Consider the following 18,712-nt stretch of genomic DNA (forward strand, 5'->3'; position numbering starts at 1 on the left):
AACTGCCATTTAGTGACTTTTGGACGAGGTATGTCAAATTCTTCTCATAGTAACTTGAAGACATACATTATTTTCAGCATTTTATAAATGAAGAAATTGAGTTCAGGGAAGCAAAGCTCGAGGTTACACATTTAGTAAGTAGCATAGCTGTGATTTCAACACCTGATTCCAAAACCCACTTAGAATCATTCCTCCATGCCAGAATAAAACACATGTCCTGTTCACAATCTAGAGGGAAAACATGTATTAAACAACTTGTTGCAGTCTGACACGTATAGTAATAACATCAGTTGAACACTGTATGTACTATGCACTGTTTTCATTCTATTTGTTTAACAGCTCTGGGAGGTAGGTGCTATTATTCCTATTTTACAGATGGGTAAACAGGAACAGACAGGTTACAGTGCTTGCAAATATAGTCCACTACATACATATGCATGACCACTACACTCTAGTGCCCTTCTGAAGAGCTGGCAACATGTGAACACTGTACTCTGGGTGTTCTCAGGAGTGACAATAACTCTGCTTGTGAAAATACATGAGATTTCATAACTGAGATGGTATATCAGCTGGAACCTGCAAGTAAGAATCCACCAGGCTGAGAAAGGGAGAAGGAAGGGGAAAAGAGGCAGAGGAAATAGTGCACGCAAGGGCCCATTCTCCACACGGTCAAACTCTCCTATCCTTGAAGTACAACAGCAGTCTGCTTTCACTCTACCTTCCTTCCTCTGTTTAAAACAGAGTTGCATACTGAATTTTCTGAAGTAGAGATCTGATCACTTATCTCCCTGGACTCCAACCTTCAAATTTCTCCCTTTCTCCAGAGTAGTCTAACTTACATAGCCAGCAAGCCACCATCCTTAAAGTCTCGACCTGTATTTCAAATTTCCTACCACCCCCTTTCTTTAACACTAACGCTGGTCCTCAAACTTTGGTATGAATCAGAACCATCCTTGGGGCACTTATTAAAAATATACAAGCCTGAACTTGCTGCACTGATGGACAGGGACTGCATTGGGATATGGGTGGGGACTTGATAATATGGGTAAATGTGGTAACCACATTGTTTTTTTGTGTGAAACCTTCATAAGAGTGTATATCAATCCTACCTTAATAAAAAATTTAAAAAAATAAGAATATACAAGCCTAGGATCCAACCCCAGAACAGCTAATTCAGTAAGGATGGATGGGTTGTGCCCCGGGCATTTTAGGGTTTTTGCTGTTCTTGCTGTTGGAGGACATCTATGTTGTTAATTTTCCTCCTGGTGTTTATCTCACTGAATTCTAAGAAACACTACACTGTTTCCAAATTTCCTAAAATTGGTAACCTCCCCGAGTGCTTTCTCATTTAATTCGGGAGTTAAATTATTCCTTCTCTCAGAATCTTCTAATTCTCAAATCCCACCCATTTTTGAAGACCCACATCAAATGCCACCTCTCCCAGGAAGTCCTTCCTACTTTCTTTGACACGTCTTTGATATTTCGCTGCACTTGTCTTGTGGCTCCTCTTGCTTATTTCGGAAGAGCCCAAGCGCCCGGCCTGCCAATGGGCCCTTTCTGGACGGAGAAAGACACATTCATCAGAGTGCCCTGCAACTCCAGCCCTCAGGCAGGCACGGGCACAAGCGCAAAAATCCCGGGGCACAACTGCCTCAGATACCCTTCCCCAGTTGAGAAACAAGGCACAGGCAAAACCACTACGGATAACAGTCGTCCCGAGGTCCAAGTGCGTGGAATAAAGGGGCGAAGGAGCACTTCTCAAAGCCTGGAAAGCCACTGTCCTAACTGAGGATGGAGCCCACCACGCGAAAGAGGGATGAAACAGACGTTTCCGGCACCCTGCCGGCTCCATCGCTGACGTACGCCGTGCTCTCCGATTGGCTGTTCCTGCATCAGCCCCGCCCCGGGAATTGGTGTCGCGACCACAACTCCGGCGGAGATTCGCCGCTGGGCTGCTCGGGAGAGGGGCCGTGGCCTGGGAAAGCAGGACGCCAGTGTGTTCGGGGACCGGGAGCCCGAGAGTGGGCTGCCTCTCGCCTGCTCGGGGCCAAGCTTCCGCGGAGTCTAGGGGGTTGGAGTTTCAGGAGTTCGTGAAGCGGTCTGCGGACTGCGGCGTCGATCTTTGGTTTGAGCGCTGGTTCTGGCCTTATTTGTATTTGCCCGCAAGAACGGCTACTCTCAGTCTTCCCTGAGGTTGGTGGGTTTTGGACTTCATCACTAGTTTTTCAAGACTTCCCTGTGTGTGAGCACTGGTCGTCCTGCTCAGGGCGCGGTACAGAGCGCCGTGTGGTAGAAGCTGAGGGTAGAAGGCCTTACTTAAGTGAAATGTTGGAGGTAAGTTGACTTTATAAATTGTGCTGATGCTCTTATAACCTAGGGGCTTAGGATTTAGTAGAAAGGGTCCCGCATTGACTCAATTAAGAGCTCATTTATTCAGCCTCATCCTGTTCTGAGTGTAATGGATACAAAGGCCAGTAAGACTCAATCCTTGTTCTTTAGTAACTCAGGGTCCGGTAGGGAATACGAGGAGGTGGAGGCGAATAGTTGGCGTCTGATGGTGGGGAAAAGTGCTGTGGGAGTCAGAGGAGAGGATGACCGGGAGAGTTAGGGACCACTTAACAGAGAAGGTTAACCATTTAGTAAGGTTTTAATTAGGTGTTCTCCAGATTGAAAGGGGTGGGGAAGACACTCCAGATAGAGCAGGTGTACTGAGGAGAGAACTAGAAAATGTATGACTAGAACACACTTAAAACTCTGCTCACAAGTTTCATATTTTTGACAAAGTTATTTAAGTTCCCTCAGCCTCTCTTTTCTCATTTTTAACGTGTGCTTCACCTGTAGAGATGATGAGTTACAAGGCTCAAGCATAGCCCCTGTAAAGCAGGCACTTTGTTGCCTGTGTTTATGGAGCTTGGTTGCTGAATGGTGAACACAGACCAACATAGGTCGGTTTTCAACTATGAGGTATCAATCTGTTGATGTTTACAGATGGCTGAAGGAAGCATGTGCTGTCTCCAGAATTACTGATACTGACAATACCCTGCTGAAAGGCGGGAGAGGGTGACATTGTGACCCCAGTACTTTTCACTATCAGCAGTAATATACTACCCGAAGGTATCATTTAGAATAAATGAAATGCAGTCAGTCAGCTTTGTCATTCAGAAATGGATTATCCAGGCTTTGCATTGCCTCCTTTATGTGGCCCAACGACCTGGAGAGAGATGAAATTAAACTGTATAATTAGCTGATAGTGGAAAAATGTAAATCCGGTAATCAGAACTCAGTTCGCTTTTCAGCTTTGCTGTTAATTTTGCTATGGGGCCTTGGCAAATCATAGCCTCCCTGGTCTTGAACTCTTTAAGATTGATGATTCCCAGTATAAGATTTTTGTGACTATACTTTTTATCTTTGTTGGAAGAACTGTAAATCAAATTGTATATTAAATGAACTGGAGTTTGCTTTATAAAGAAATTTAGTAGAAAATCTTTTCTAAAGCTTTTGCTTGAGAACTAGACTGTAAATTACTTTACAGACATCCCCTAGATTTTATCGTGCATGGTGTTTGGGCTCATTAAAAAACATGTTTTTGAACTATAAATGTTTCTTCACTCTTCTGTTTCAAAACAAGTCCCCCCAAAACAAAACTTATTCGTTTGCATTTTTGTACAGCAGACTTGCTTAAAGCAAAGCATAATCGAAGATAAAATATTTATTGAAAGCCCATGTTGAAATTTATCTAAAAAGCAGCTTTTATTTTTTTTCATAGGCAAACCTAAGTTTTCTTGGTTCTGAAAATAGGATGTTGGGTGGTTCTTAGATAATATAGGGAGGTGCAATGCAGTGATGGGACGATGAGTGAAGTATAGTCTGACCTGGTATTGCCATTGCTTAAGTGTTGGCTTTGACCAGGGTGTGATTCCTTAATCTTCTCTCTGAGCTGATTCTGGTTGTGGTTTTTCTACAATGGTATGCTTTAGCCTATTTGGATACTGGTTTTATTAGATATAAGTGTTTCTTTGATATTATCTTAAATTTCTGATACTTTCATGTTTTCCTTCTTAGGTTGAGGTGACGAATCTGGCTTTGACATCTTCCTGGAGGACTACGTTATTTTTATCCTAAATCTGGTTCAGTTCCCTTACTGATTTATTATTACATTAAAAATGTTTATTTAATCAATATGGTATTGGTTTTGGTAAAACCTTGCAAGAAGTTTTGCAGATATCTTCTTATGGTACATAAAAGTGTTATTATTTAAAAACCCCTAAGGTTATTCCACTTCAAAATTTAGTTTTATCACCTTTTTTGCTATCAGAATGTGCTCTGAAATGCTAAAATGAGTTAGGATATTGGAAATCTATCTCAGCAGAGGCACTTAAAAATTATTTTCATCCTTCCTCTTCTATAGTAATCATTTTTTTCTTTTTACCTGTTGACCCAGTGGCATGACTTTTCTATACAGGCAACTTAAGTGTTTGTAGTGTTCTTGATACTTCCTGCTGAAGTAGAGAGTTTTCCGCCCAAACTGTGGATTAGCAAAAAAGCCCAAATGTTAATACAAAAATGCCTCAGAAAGTCAAAGGTGATCTGAACAAAATATTTAAACACCTCAAGTAATCTCTAAATTTCTAGTCATTAAAATGGAACAGCTCTTTGCAAAAAACATTTATTCTTAAAATTTACTTAAGCATTTCATAGAAACTTTAGTAGCAGCCAGAATAATTCATGCTGGCCTAGAAAATTTAATATTAAGCAGAAAGAGCTTATTAAAAGAACTTTTTATACAGTCCAAGTTAGATCCGTATTTTATTTAATCTATTCATTGCTTATTAGCTTTGCTTGCACACTGAAATCTTCACAGTACTCTTTATATACACTCATCCCCTCTTCCTTTAACGAGTTTTCCAAGAAAGATAGGTATGGCTCAGAAAGAAATCTTCAAACATTGATAAACTACAGCAGATGTTACTTAACAGATGAGTCACAGGATATAGAAGGTGCTGTTTTTCTAAAGTGTTTTCAAGAATTTCTGTAAAGAGCCCATGTTTCACATTGTTTGCAAATGGTTAAAACCTCTTCTACATGTACATAAACCTCTTATTCATAGACTTTCTTTCCTAAAGAAAAGGCTTCCTTTCCCTTCACCACCCACTTTTTGAGGACTAACTTGGGTTTTTCCTGAAAGCTTCTGTACCTCTTGTTCTTTAAGGAAAAGCTTCTATACTGTCTTTTTTAAATTGCTCACCCCAACTAGTGTAGTTATTGTGTAGAAAGATGTTGCAGAACTATGGAAGATTCTGTTTTCTCCGCTGCATTTCTGTAACTCCTCTTTTATCCACTCCCTCTACACTGACCCTCACATCCCCTTCCAATTCTGATTCCCTTACTCTAACCAGCTTGGTCAGTTCTAAGTAGGGGTCTAGAGAGCAGGCTAAACGGTTAAGATCAATGGATTTATCCTTTTAAAGAAGTCCCTATAGTCATCTAAAGTTCATAAAATTATGAATTGAGGCTGAAAAGTATCAAACAATGCCAAGTATGGTGCTGCAAACCAGCCCTGTGGCCTTAAATGCACTAATTTTGTTGTGAGGTGAAAAGCTAATCATTTTCAGTTCTCAGGGGAGTATAGTTTAATTAGATGTTGTACTTCTGTTGGATAACCTGTGATGGGACAAGCTTGGTGACTCCTCACGTAATTAAACACACAACTGTAACAGAATACATAGCCAGAGGTGGCAAGAACAGTATCATTCACCCGGGTTTTGCGACACAGTGGGCACACAGTCTTCATTTTGGGTAACAGGGGAGAATCAGAATTGTAATCTAGGTGTACAGGTGGTGGTGGAGTAGGCAGGGCAGTCAGTGATTTGATGGTTTCTTGATTTTCAAATGAGTACCACCACTCAAGGAACTGTAGGAAGAACACCCCGACAGAAAGGCCAGTAGACAGGGATAAGGCAATACCTCCCACAGCTTTCTTCAGAGCTGACTTTATCTTCTCTTTAACACTGTTAGGGGAATAGAACAAGGGGGCAAAAGGAGAAACTGTTTACTCAGTTATGATCACCAAGTGACTAATATAAATGTAGTTCTTCATTTTATACTTTTCATCTGTCACTGATTGAATTTGAGGACTGAATAGTTGCTAGATTGGCATTGTCTCGTCTCCTTAAGGATCTATTCTAAAGGATATTCTCTTTCTGACAAGTATTTTAGGAGTATAGGAGCTAAGCGTTGTTTTAATGTTTTAGGGTTTTGTTTTGTGTTTCAAGAAAGAGAATGGTGAAACACTGATTATATAAACTTTTTTTGGGGTGAAAGATAGTATATCCAGAAAAAGAAATTCATTTAACAAAAAATGACTTAGAGTATTGAGGACTATATATCTGAACTTGTAGGTAGAACACAAACACTAACCAGACTGCATTGTGGTTAAGGGCAGTCTTGAGAATTATGTTGATCTGGCTTGAATCTCAGCTCTGCCACCTAGCTTTGTGGCCTTAGCAAGGTGCTTAACTGTTACGGATTAGTTTCCTCAACTATTAAATGGGATTAATGAATTTATTTCATTGGATTGTGATGAGGATTGAGATAATGTATGTAAAGCACATACCTACCACAGGGCTGGCACAAAGCAAGTGTTGAAAAACTGTAGCTAGTATGATGAGGAAGGTTGCCAGGATGGCAATCCTTGTGTAATGGACACAATAATTTTTCTATGAAATTACTCATATGATATATGAACTACTTAAAGAGGACTGGGGGAGGTGAATTTCATAAAATTAGTGTAAGATCTAGAGTTTGGGGAAATGCTAAGGCCTTACCTCCTGGCTGGTTGCTGCATCATGCTGGCTTTAGCTGGTTTGTGCTCCAGAGCTTGTACATCCTGAACTGTAAGTCGACCTAGCCGAACTTCAGCCAGACTCAGCAGTGGTGAGTGATGTTGTGCCTTTCCTAGGATGTATCGAAGTTGTTGTACAAGAAACCAGCCTTCCCAGGCCATGTTAACAAATGGGTAGGCTGCCAGAAAGGCTCTGTAAAATTGCTTCCAACGGGAGGAAGGGGGATGGATAGAATATTCATCTTCTTCTCTCAGGCTAGAAACCAGCTTCTCCAGCTTCACTTTCAGATAAGGAAGAAGAACCAGGAACATAATTGACTTCCAAAGCTGCTGCTTCGGGAGACCAGCACTGGCCAGTCTCTGAAGCTTGCGTGTATCCCCCATCACAATCCGTTTTAAGCCATAAAAATTTTCAGAAAATGAGGCACTGGTTTTAGTCAGATAATGCTGCTGGAGCAGAAGATCTAGTAGGGTAAAGATTTCATCAAACCACCTCCAAAAGAAGCCATAGTGGGCAGGATTTGATTCTGCGAGAACCTAAGGTAAGGTAAGTTAATAAATGAAATTCATTCCATTTCACAGTTACTATGTCTTGTATTAACGATTCTTTTTTTCCCTCTCTAAATCCTACCCTCTGGGTTTTAAACAAGTCAATTCTTTTGGGGTCTCCCCTAGCGTCCCTGAAGTGCTGGGTTTTCAGTACAGGCTTTACAGTTAACAGGGACTCAATACTCGTTAAATCATAGAACATGAATTACATACTAATTGGTAATCTCAACACCTAGGCTATCAAACTCAAAACTCAAATTATTAGCTTTTACCCAGCCATCCCTAAAACCTTCCAGAGCATTGCTACCTTACCTTGACCACATGCTGAAGAGCAGGTCTCACTGCCGTCATTAAACTGTCCTGTGCTACCACCTCAAAGATGGACGGCTGGTCATCAACCACAGACGCAGTGATGTGAGCCCCATACTCAGCCATAATTTCCTCTGGGTCTTACTTTTCCCCCAAACTCTCCAGTAAGTATGAACTTGCTTTGGGTATCAAATGGGTGCTCAGTCTTAAAAGTAATTTTTCTGCCGGATACCCTCAAGCACGGAACTCCTGTATTTAAGGGAACTGGGGGGAAATACTTCTGGAGGCGGAGGGGAGAAGTCTCAGGAGGGTAAGAACCATTAACGCAGAAGTGAGTGGAAGTGGTGCGTGGGGAAGGGGTGACTTGTCAATGCCGCACCTCACGGCACAGGGCGTGACTCGGGGGGCCAGGTGCGGGTGAGGGAGCCCCGTCCTCCGGAACTGCAGACCTGGAGCTGCGAATCAGGTCCTCCCGAGTGAGGGCTCAAAAGCCAGCCCCCTCTGACGATCAGAGGTGCCAGTAAGGGCCCGGTACGCGAGGGCCGGCTCCAGCTGTTGGCTGTAAAGTATCCCTGCCGCGCCTGTCCTCGCACGCTGACCCCAGGCGAAGGGCGAAGGGCTCACGGCGCCGCGTTTGGAGGGACGTCTCCGCTTTAGGACAGAAGCCGCACTGGGAAACTGGAGCGGCCCTGCGGCGACAGAGGAAGAGAGGCGCTCTAGCCCTGTACGCGGTCCCGAAACCGGAACTAGGGAACTCTATGGCACCATGCGGGCTTCCGTTTCAGCCCCCGCTGGCCGTTAAGGCACGTTTGCGGGGTGCGGGCTCGCCTGGCGAGGCGTTATTTCCTCGCTTGGGCTGGTTTTGCCTCGCAACCGCTGCGGAAAGCCCCGCCTCTGAATCTCTCCCGGCAGAGGTCTTTTTGACGGGGTGTTTGGGCGCGCGGCGCCCGAGTGTGGCTCCTGGAGCCCCCGCTCGGGCCTGCTGCTGCGGCCTGTGTTCCTGCGCGCGATGGACTTAGGAGCGGAGGAATGCAAGGGAACACGGAGAGGGAAGCCTTCCTCTGTGCGCCGCGCAGTTGTGGTTACTTTATATTCGGCCGCCTTCCCAGAAGGATTTGAAGCAACTTAGTGGGATAGAAGCCTTGGCTTAATTGCCGCCAATTATAAAGATGATTAGAATGGAAAAGGTTCTTGCTGTTCCTCAGACGGTTAATCTTCATTCAAGCTGGGGGCTTAACTGCTTACAACAGTTCAGTAAATGACAATACCTTTATAAGCAGAATTGAAACATTTATCTTTCTACCTGACCCCTCCGGAATTTAAAAACTTTCAGTGAGTATTTTTGTTTTATGGCAGTATGTTCATTTGCAGAAGCTCAGTAAGAATCTGCTTTCCTTGTAACAGGACCAATCATAAAAACACTGATTATATTACCAAGGCTTTGACTGAGAGACTCAACGTGCATAAACTCAGATATAAACAGCTTTAAGAAACTTGAGATTGACTTTATAGAGCCAATGAAGCCCCTTGGAAGAATTGGCCTGGTACGTTGCTTACAGGGTTCCCAGCAGCCTTACCAGGTGAGTAAAGGAGGTCACTTCCTGGCAGGTGTGGAAACCTCAAAATGTCTTGGGGACCTCGAGAAGAGGGGAATTCACCCAAATCTATAGGTACTGCTGGCAAAACCTGATGGCAAGTTTGTCTTGGCTTTCTGGCCTCGAGAGGCCTATAAAAGTCCAATAAGTTCCAGCAAAGCACATTTAAAAGAGCCTATGTAATCAATTGCTCTTCTTGCTGCACATATGTAAATAACCAAGCCAAGTGTTAATTATTTTCTTTATCTGGTTACTTCTAATAAAAATGAAGGTGATTTTAGAGAAAAGTATTGTTTCAATAATGCTGCCTTATCTATACTAAATCCTAATACTAGTCATTGGGACATAGACGAGATCCAGAATTCTAGTTTCCCCAAAATATCTAGCTATGATCCTCCAAATGTTTATTTTTTCCTATCATTTCAATTGGAATCTTACTATATTTAGCCATGCATTCTTTAATCTCATTGTCAAGTTTGTTCTTCCAGAATGGAAAATCCAACTCCAGATATTGCAACTTAACGTCATAACACGATTTGTTCTATTTTGCCTAGAAGCCATAAAACTGCAAATAGTAATAGAAATGGAACCAGAATAAAAGTGCCCATCTTCCGAGGCCCTCTCAACTGACCAGTGATGGGAGCCCTAACTGTACCCCTTACTGCGCCCCCTCTCAGTATGAAGCAGCCAGAGCAGTTGTCACCCCCTTTCCCTAGCAGCAGCTAGGGTCTCCATCTGTAGAGGGGGTAATGAGACAGGAACCGTGGGTGTACTCAGAGTAGGGTGAGGGGCTCCCGGAAAAAGCAAGGCAGGGAGGAGTCCACCTTAAAGATAAGATTGCACTTTAATACCCAGGGAGTTAAGAAGTTGGAAATTCTTAACTTACTCTTTAGCAAACAATACCTCAGCCCACCTTGGGGGCTGGGCAGGCAGCCTTGTCTGATATGCTCCTACACCAAGACACTGGTATCTCAGAAACCAGAGCAGGAAGTTGCTTGTGTTAACTTAATTCTTAATATTCAGGGACCATTTAACAAGTCCACACCCCTAAGCCTTTTTTTTCACATTCACCCAAATCCTTAACTGCCTATAAAACCCCTAGACCACGCACCGCTACCTATGCTCTCTTGTCCCCACCTGAGCCAGGAGCTCTGTCCTCTCACTGTATCTCAATAAAAGCCTCTCCCTGGCTCTCCTGCCCTTGGGTGTTTGCTAAGTTCATTCTTCAACTCCACAAACAAGAACCTCCGGCATCATCTTTGGGGGCTCGTTTGGGATAGATTTGGAGGTGAGTATCGGCATCCAACCTGCCTTTTCTTTCACTGTCCTTCTAGAAGGAAGCCGTCAATGGCACACAACATCTGGCGCTCGTCAGCAACTTAAATGGGACTAGCCCGGCTGCTGATCTCAAAGTCTGGAGCGACAGGTTCCCCTGCGTCTCCCTTGGGAGCTGGGAAAGAACTGAGTGGAGGCCAGGATTCCTTTTCAGAGGCATCTCCTTGGATGCAAGGGACTGAGGAAGGCTGTGGATAACTGCGAGGGTCTAGGCTGAGGCTACACGTCAGCGGCTTCTCATAGGTCCACGTGTCTGGAATCAGATCCCAACCACCCAACTGGTATAGGAGGAAGGCGCTGTATTGGAAAGTGCTATCTTTCTTGGGTACTGAAGCTGTGAAAATAAGTGGAAGGAGTGCAGGATGAAAACCATTCAAAGGAACACGCAAGTGTGTGAGATTTCTCATAAAGGAGCTTCTGTCTCTGATACTCCTCTCCCATTACATATCTGGACTTTTTCTGGAGTTCTTTTTTACAGGATCATTTTTATTCTAACCATACCCACTGCTTCAGCTTGCTCCTTTAAGAAAAAAAGGGGGGTCGAATTTATGTTCTGCATGTAAGGTAGTGGTGGCTTATAAATCAGATTTTATAACTGGATAATTAATCTTGCTTCTTTTAAGTACTGCCAGGATATGATTATCTCTGAAATATTTAAACTAGAAGAATACATTTTCCTCCTCATATAAATCTGCGTGTCACCTTTGCCTGGAATAGTGTTTTCCTAATATTATCCTCCCCCAGCTCTGATTTTTCTTTCCCTTTCCCTCAGTTGAAGGTCACAGCTCTTGGAACTTCTATAAATGCTGGACGTGGCCTCTAGAGTACTAGTTAGACAGTGAAATCAGACATAGGCCCAGAGATCATATTCAAGCATTGTCCGTTTCTGGCTATATTGACTAAGCAAGTCACTGAATTTCTCTAACCCTATTTATTAATTTTTAAAGCCTGTTTTCCTTATCTGTAATAAGTGGATTTTGATAGCAGCTACCTCAGAGTTGCCGTGAGCATTAATGGGTGCATAGTAAGTGTTCAATGAACTTTGGCTATTGTCTGTCTTTTTCTACAACTCATTCTATGAAGTATACTATAAAGTAGTAGGTCAGAATGCAAATGCTTACCTTAAAGGACATTCAGCAGGCTCCAAGGAATCATAGTACCAAATTGAAGAGAGGTCTAGTTAAGGCAGAGAAAGACTTTATCTAGTATGAGTGTGATTTTATATATATCTATATACATAGTTTTTGTATGTATATGTGTTTAATATCTGTACCTCTAAAATATACATATTACATTAGGTCCACTGTGGTGGGGAGGAGTAAGGTTTAGTTGCAGTCTCACAAAGAACAGAACGTAATTTTGTTAATTGCCAGAAAATAATTCTGGCAAGATGAAATAGAAAATAGAAAAATTTTTTTCTACTCTATGAATGTGTTCCTTTGTAGCTTAGATGCCATCTTTTTATAAATCACCCAGTGTACTGAGGAAACTCCTTAAGAAACCCTATTTGAAAATCCACTTTTAAAGCAAAACTTGCTTTAGAAACCCTTTTTTCTTGGGAAGTCTAGTTTTTCATTGTTATCTTCATGTTCTTTTAGTATTTCCTAAAAAATGGCAATCTTCTAGGGGGAAAAATACTGATGTGTGTTAGTTTTAGTTCAAATTCAGAGTGATGGTTCAAGTAAAAGAGAATGTTTAACATGTGGTATCAAGGCAGTTACTGCAAGGGTTGGATTTGTTCTTTGTGATACTGATTTATTTTCTGAGAAGAGGCAGTAAATCTTAAGTTTCAATCTTACTTTTAAAGTTTATTTTAAATTTTAAAAAATCTGCAGTATAGGTACTATGTATATAGTACAAAATTCCAAAGAAACGGTATAAACATTGACAGTTGGAGTCATCCCATATACCCTAGCTAGCCACCCAGTTGCTGTCTTGAAGTCAGTCTTTTTCTTTGTCTTCTTGAGATTCAGTGTAACTGGCTTATATTGAGTTTCAAGTAAAGAGTGAGAGAAACATGGCTCACTGACCAGAACTCTAAGCGGTCTCTAATGAGCCTGCTTCAGTACATTTCTGAAAATATAACAGCCTGAATGTGAAGATGTGGAGGTGAAAGGGAAAAGGTAGAGTTTTGTAATTGGGGGATACATCTCTTCTGGTTGATTGTTGTTGGCTCAGTGACCATTTGGCAGTGATTTCTTTTTCTCAGTGCAGGCTTTTCTAAACATAATCTTGTAATCTAATTTCTCTGGGTCTTTTAATTAGACTTACATTTCTCTATTCCCTTTCTTGTTTTAATATGATAATAAGCAGAAATTGCCTGTTTTACCACCAGAACATATACTTCATTAGCTGCATGAGATACTTGGTTTAATTTCCAATTGCTTGTGATAATAGCAGAGGGATTCTAATGCTTCATTCTGTTCAGCATCCTTCTGTTCTTTTTCCTCACCACTGCCTTTTTTAATTCCCCCAATTCTCACTTTTTCTTCTGTGTTTCTATTAAAAGGCTTTATATTTAACTAAAAAAAAAAACATTAAAGGATTTGGCTGACTGCAGTGGTAAATGTGGTAGGATGCTTTATTTTGGACAGCTGGTTACCAACACTGGGCATATGGTGGCAGCAAAAGATGAAAACAGTATTTGGTCTTCCTCTATGACATTTTGATCCTTTATACTGTAATTGGATCTATCAAGTGTGTCATGCATGGGAAATAACCTTTTCCCTGCGTGTAAAGCACTGAGATGATGGAGGGGATTATTCTTTCACTCTTTATGCCTTTTAGTTTTCACTAAATGCCATCTTGATGGGGGAGTCAGCAAATAAAAGTTAAGTCAAAAAACAACTTCCTATATGCTGCCATGTGGTAGGTGGACTAGTTATTTCTTCCCAATTTGTCTTAAGAACAAAAATATTATATCCATAGCCATATTTGCCACATGAGCCTTTGACTTTTCGCCTTGAAATTTTTGTTCTGATCATCAAATTATAGCTAAAGATGATACCATTTGTGGCATTATCCTTTATATAATAATGGATATTGTCATAAATGTATTTGATTTAAAAATTATATTCTCTACACATTTATCTTCTAGGTAAAATCTTATGCTGGAGTAATCTGTAGACTACCGAGATTATATGGGTGTTAAAATCAGTAGCTAAATTGTGGCCAATATGTTTCTTCTCTCTCCAGCAAAAGGATAATCACACCACTATTAGTTTCTCAAGCCTTTACAAGGGACTTTAGCAAGAACTAACAATGAGCTGACATTTTGTAGAATGTTTTTAATACACGTATTTACTAAAGCTGCTGTCTCCCATCATGTCTCACTTATATTTAAGAATATTTATATTCAGCCTTATCTAGTATTTTCAGTAACAGTAACAACTGGGAGCCTCACTGCAAATGTGGTTTTAAATGGACTTGTTTAGGACCATAGTGTAGTTTTTCTGTTGTTTTATGTTTAGGTGTTTTTGCATTTTTAAGTTAAACATTCATTGGTTGTAGATTTGTTATATTGAAAATAATCTATAATTTTGATAACAAGTGCTTATTTCATTTTGTTTGTTTATTTTGCAGCTAATGTGGATTTGTGGATCTGTAAGTCAGGACACAAGTGCACTTTCTTAAATTTGGTAGCAATTTTTCATTTATCATACTTCCTGAAAGAAGGATGCAGTTGAGCTATAATTCATTGATTCTAAGATGCCAATGATTATAAGGTGCATTGTTATTTTCTGCGGTAGCTGGAAAGAAAAATACTTCCTGTTAAACTGACATGCTTTTGATTACAAAATGCATCCCATTTTCAGAGGTGTTAATGTAAAAAGCTGCAACTTAACCCTTGATGAATTATGCTGTTATTATCACCTTAAATTTGCATGAGGCTTTGTAGATGCACTTATACATATGTCATCTCATTATGTTTTGAAAACAGTTTATCTGTTTTCTGATGCCTATGTAAAATGTTCAGGAATGGTGATGAGTTTATGTATGAAGTGATGCATTGAAGGTTAAGTATTTATCTGTAGTTGTACTGTTTTTGGTAAATCAAAGTCTTATCTACTTCTTTCCCAGGTGGTGGCTAATACTGTAGCAGCATTACCTGACATCAGCGAATCTCACCCAAATAGCACCTTACTTGATCTGAACCCACAGAACATTAATAAGCTGCTGACAGCCCTGAATGAGTGCACCGAATGGGGCCAGGTTTTCATCCTGGACTGCCTGTCTAATTACAACCCTAAAGATGACCGGGAGGCTCAGAGGTCAGTCTCTTTGCCTCCATGGTATCTGGGAGTCCTGTCTGATTGAACAAGTTCCAGTGTCTGTTTGAGAATAAGGGTCTGTTATGTTGAGGAAGATTAGTGGCTTATGGGATAGATACTGCTGTCTCATGGTATTTTCTCACTCAATTTAGGATCATTTTAGGTAGTAGAGTAAACCATGAAAATATAGCTGTTCTTCTGAGTTGGTGTTTTCCATTTCTTATGTGAGCGGTGCAGTTACCTTCCACCAAAACCTGCCTCATTGTGGTCTCACATCTCCACACAGCGGTTCCTGGCTATTTGGCAAACAGCAGTTTCTGAGTGTCTCATTGTAGTGACAAACTTTCATTCTGTTAGGTACATAGTAAGTGGCTTGATACAATTTATTGATCTGAGCTATACCTGTCATTCAGTACTAGGGAAAGGGTGTTTGCACCACACACAAAAAAGTTCTATGTTTACTTTATTCCATTAGATAGATAAATCATACCACTCTGAATTTAGAGACTATTTTGGAAGGCATACCTGGATTGTTCTCAGCCCTTTGCCACCTTAGTGTTTAAAATTTTGTCTCAGTGTCAGAAATAAACTCCTAAATTTCATATACACGTCCATACAGTTTAGTTTACAGTTGGAATCTTCACTAATTTTTATTAGCATATTGTATATGTAGGCATTGTACAATGCAAAGTACTTCTGAAGAAATATTGGCTCTGTACTAAAGCTGACATATTTTAATTGTGGTAGGTAAGAACCTTCCTTGCCTGGCTGAAGCTCAAGCTACTATAACATAAGTGTTCTTCACTTGTCTGGGAAATTGTTCCCTCTGGACTTCACTAAAGTTTACCCTCATAGATCCTTTCCATCATTGAAAACACAAGTATCTTCTGGAAAGAACTTTACAATGAATTTTATTTCTGTTGTTCATTGGCATCTCACACTTATCAGGAAATATCTGTTGAGCCCATGCTCTTCTAGGCCCTGAGGATAGAGTAGTGGATAGTAAAAAATCATAACCCTCCTGGAACACGTATTCTGAGGGATGGGGCAGAAGTGTATATAGTATGTATATATAAAATAATATATAATGTGTCAGATGATGATAAGTGCTAACAAGGAAGATAAAGTAGGAAAAGATCTAGTAAGCAATTCTGGCCATTTGGGGGTGAGGAATTGTATTTTATATAGAAGGGAAGTCAGGGAAGGCCTCCCTGAGAAGGTGGCATTTGTATAAAGACCTGAAGGAGGTTCAAGGAGTTAGCCAAGGAGATCTAGGAGGAAGGGAAAGAAACACAGCTTATTCATCTTGTATCCTTAACTGAATATAGTCAGCTAGCTGCTCATGTTACCCAAGAGCTATCAAAGTTAGGTCAGTTTCTGAAGAACCCTCAAAGATAATTAAATATTCAAGATTTCATGAGACATTCAAGTGTAGGTGGCAGGAACTAGAGCAGGAGAAAAGGTTGAGAGAACATTGCAGTACTTCTGTTAAAAAAACAAAAACTCTCTCAAAGATTCTATTATCTTGAAGGCAAGCGGTTGGGTAGTTTTCTCTGTCAACCTACTTCTTCCTGCATCTTACAATGAAACCTTCAGCCACACTTGGTTGGTATCTCTCACTATAAAATAATACTCAGAATGCTTAATTTGACTTCCTGTAGGTTGAGGAGAAATGGGCTGTAAGGCGGGGAGCCCTTACATAATAAGGGGACACAGAACTCTGAAAAGGAAGGTAAATGGTGTGAGCTTCAAGAGTTCAGTTACTAGCCAGTTTCCTTCCAATTTGACTATTCTAAATTTGATTTCCTAAAGTCTTCTGATGCCCCTGCTCTGCCTGTAGTTGGCTGGCTTTGCAGTATTAGATCCCAGTTTTACCTGTGCATGGAGCTTTGACTTATGTAATTGATTCTCTAATTTCTTAATACTTGGGCCATGTACCTCTGACACAGTATAGACTGGATTAAGCAAAGAAATTATAATTCAAGATGTTAATTTTCCTTTTCTGCCCTCAGCATCTGTGAGCGGCTAACTCCCCGACTATCTCATGGCAACTCAGTGGTGGTGCTTTCAGCAGTAAAAGTCCTAATGAAATTTCTAGAGTTGTTACCTAAGGACTCTGACTACTACAATATGCTGCGGTATGTCGCCCTGAGGAATATCAACCTAATTGTCCAGAAAACATTGGGAAAAGATGAATTGGTAATAATAATAGTGTGTGTAATTTTGAATTAAACCTAATAACATCAGTATATAAAGAGGCAAGTGTTAAGCTCTGTTTAATGTATAGAAATGAAAATGTGTGGCAGAGCAACTTGCCCAGAGTCAGCAGGGCATTGATTTCAGAGTGTTCCTGTAATAAATGCTTGGTGTGGCTCTCAATTGGGTTTGTTTTCTGAGGGCCTCTTAATGGTATTCTAGCTACTGCCTGCTTAATATGCTGCAGGCCATAGTCTGGAGGCAGAGTGTCATTCTTCCAGCAATTCTTTTCGGCAGTATATGTCCCGACCATTAAAAGGAGTAAAAAAGTCTTCCAAATAGACAGAGGGGTGTAGAGGAAGTTTGTGGGTTTTTTTTTCCCTGGAGGGAATGGATAGGGAGCAGAGAGGCACAGCTTAGATATATATAGATTCAGAAGGATATAGCAATATATGTGTCACCTGTCTTGTCTTGTTGGGTTTCTTCATACAGCAGGCCTGAATCTTGAAGCAGGAAATCAAAGTCTTCTTTGTGAAGTACAATGACCCTATCTATGTTAAACTAGAGAAGTTGGACATAATGATTCATATGGCATCCCAAGGCAACATTGCTCAGGTGGGACCTAAAGCAAACTCAAATTTATAGTGACTTAGATCTTAAGATCTGGCTTTTAGAAAAAATTAGGCTATGAAATTGCTGTTTGAAAGTCCTTCGTAATCATCCACTTCCTGGATTTTTACCAGGTTCTAGCAGAACTGAAGGAGTATGCCACCCACGTAGATGCTGACTTTGTTCATCAAGCTGTGCGGGCCATTGGAAGGTGCGCCATCAAGGTGGAGGCAAGTGTCTGGTGGTAGCTCTGATCACATTAGGGGATTCTGAGTATTCACTCCTTTCTTTAAAATACATTTTTAAAGTTTATTAAAGGAATATAGCACACGGTTAAAATATTAAAGAATTTTTAGTAAACAGCAGCTGTCCCTGGTCCCTCTCTTGCCAGAGGGAATCATTTTGACTGTTTCTCATTTTTGTTATTTTGATTACTTCTATATCTCTAATATGCTCATGCATTATTTATTGATTTACCAATTATAGACATCGTCTATTAACTTTCTGCTATGAGATAAGCAACTTAGTTCATATATCCTGCCATTCCTACTTGTACCCTCCTATTCTCCAGTATAGTTATATCATAAAGTTTATGTTCCTATTTTGATTATCCTTATAAATTGAGATAATACACGTTTATTTCTTGTTCTGTCAACTATAGGCCAACAAAACAGTATGCATACTGTGACCGTAAATATGTAGAGCCAGTACAATACACATGATGGTTATTTTCTTACACAGACTTCTTTTTCTCGAGTTTTACAATGGCCTTTTTTTCTTGAATTGTGCGTCTTCATTGTACCTCTGTCTTCATCCAGCTTTTCAAGTGTTTTATCAAGTCTGTATAAACATTTTGTCCTAGATCCTTTGTGCTTCCTTCCTCTGTCCTCTCTCTTCTTCCAGTCTGGCCAATTGCTTTCTTGGCTTCTGCACAGCCATCATTCCATAAAACCACTCTTTACTGCTGTTTCCTGTTATTGTTACATTTTTTATAGTGTTCTTTTTTT

At 40.6% G+C, this 18,712-nt stretch overlaps 2 protein-coding genes, 1 long non-coding RNA gene and 1 other non-coding gene across 5 annotated transcripts; 3 read left to right on the forward strand and 1 right to left on the reverse strand.

Moving 5' to 3' along the window:
- The first annotated feature begins 1,904 nt into the window (after positions 1 to 1,904).
- On the forward strand, positions 1,905 to 4,179 carry LOC130683530 (uncharacterized). The gene is made up of 2 exons (XR_008997290.1): positions 1,905 to 2,334; positions 4,063 to 4,179. It is a non-coding gene; the product is annotated as an uncharacterized LOC130683530 (long non-coding RNA).
- LOC130683727 (Z30 small nucleolar RNA) lies at positions 3,844 to 3,940 on the forward strand. The gene has a single exon (XR_008997603.1). It is a non-coding gene; the product is annotated as a Z30 small nucleolar RNA (small nucleolar RNA).
- A 473-nt stretch (positions 4,180 to 4,652) lies between the features above and the next one.
- On the reverse strand, positions 4,653 to 8,411 carry PEX12 (peroxisomal biogenesis factor 12). The gene is made up of 3 exons (XM_036889829.2): positions 7,703 to 8,411; positions 6,825 to 7,378; positions 4,653 to 6,008 (listed from the first exon to the last, which is right to left on the reverse strand). The coding sequence occupies exons 1-3, from the start codon at positions 7,823 to 7,825 to the stop codon at positions 5,609 to 5,611; spliced, it is 1,077 nt and encodes a 358-aa protein (XP_036745724.1). The 5' UTR covers positions 7,826 to 8,411; the 3' UTR covers positions 4,653 to 5,608.
- Positions 8,412 to 8,590: 179 nt separating this feature from the next.
- On the forward strand, positions 8,591 to 17,676 carry LOC130683525 (AP-2 complex subunit beta-like). 2 transcript variants are annotated; one of them, XM_057501235.1, is made up of 4 exons: positions 8,591 to 9,279; positions 14,710 to 14,900; positions 16,913 to 17,038; positions 17,589 to 17,676. In XM_057501235.1, the coding sequence occupies exons 1-4, from the start codon at positions 9,217 to 9,219 to the stop codon at positions 17,602 to 17,604; spliced, it is 396 nt and encodes a 131-aa protein (XP_057357218.1). In that variant the 5' UTR covers positions 8,591 to 9,216; the 3' UTR covers positions 17,605 to 17,676. The 2 variants fall into 2 exon arrangements, with proteins under 2 accessions (XP_057357218.1, XP_057357219.1); XM_057501236.1 differs by having other exon boundaries at positions 17,592 to 17,676.
- Positions 17,677 to 18,712: the final 1,036 nt, after the last annotated feature.

Source organism: Manis pentadactyla, chromosome 4 (assembly GCF_030020395.1).
Source record: "Manis pentadactyla isolate mManPen7 chromosome 4, mManPen7.hap1, whole genome shotgun sequence".
In the NCBI taxonomy this organism is placed as follows: domain Eukaryota; kingdom Metazoa; phylum Chordata; class Mammalia; order Pholidota; family Manidae; genus Manis; species Manis pentadactyla.

Coding starts and splice junctions, on each gene's coding strand:
- PEX12 (XM_036889829.2), bottom strand. CDS start 7,825: ATGGCTGAGTATGGGGCTCACATCACTGCGTCTGTGGTTGATGACCAG. Junction 7,379..7,702: donor CTCTTCAGCATGTGGTCAAG/GTAAGGTAGCAA, acceptor ACCTTACCTTAG/GTTCTCGCAGAATCAAATCC. Junction 6,009..6,824: donor ATGCAGCAACCAGCCAGGAG/GTAAGGCCTTAG, acceptor TTCCCCTAACAG/TGTTAAAGAGAAGATAAAGT.
- LOC130683525 (XM_057501235.1), top strand. CDS start 9,217: ATGAAGCCCCTTGGAAGAATTGGCCTGGTACGTTGCTTACAGGGTTCC. Junction 9,280..14,709: donor GTTCCCAGCAGCCTTACCAG/GTGAGTAAAGGA, acceptor CTTCTTTCCCAG/GTGGTGGCTAATACTGTAGC. Junction 14,901..16,912: donor GATGACCGGGAGGCTCAGAG/GTCAGTCTCTTT, acceptor TTCTGCCCTCAG/CATCTGTGAGCGGCTAACTC.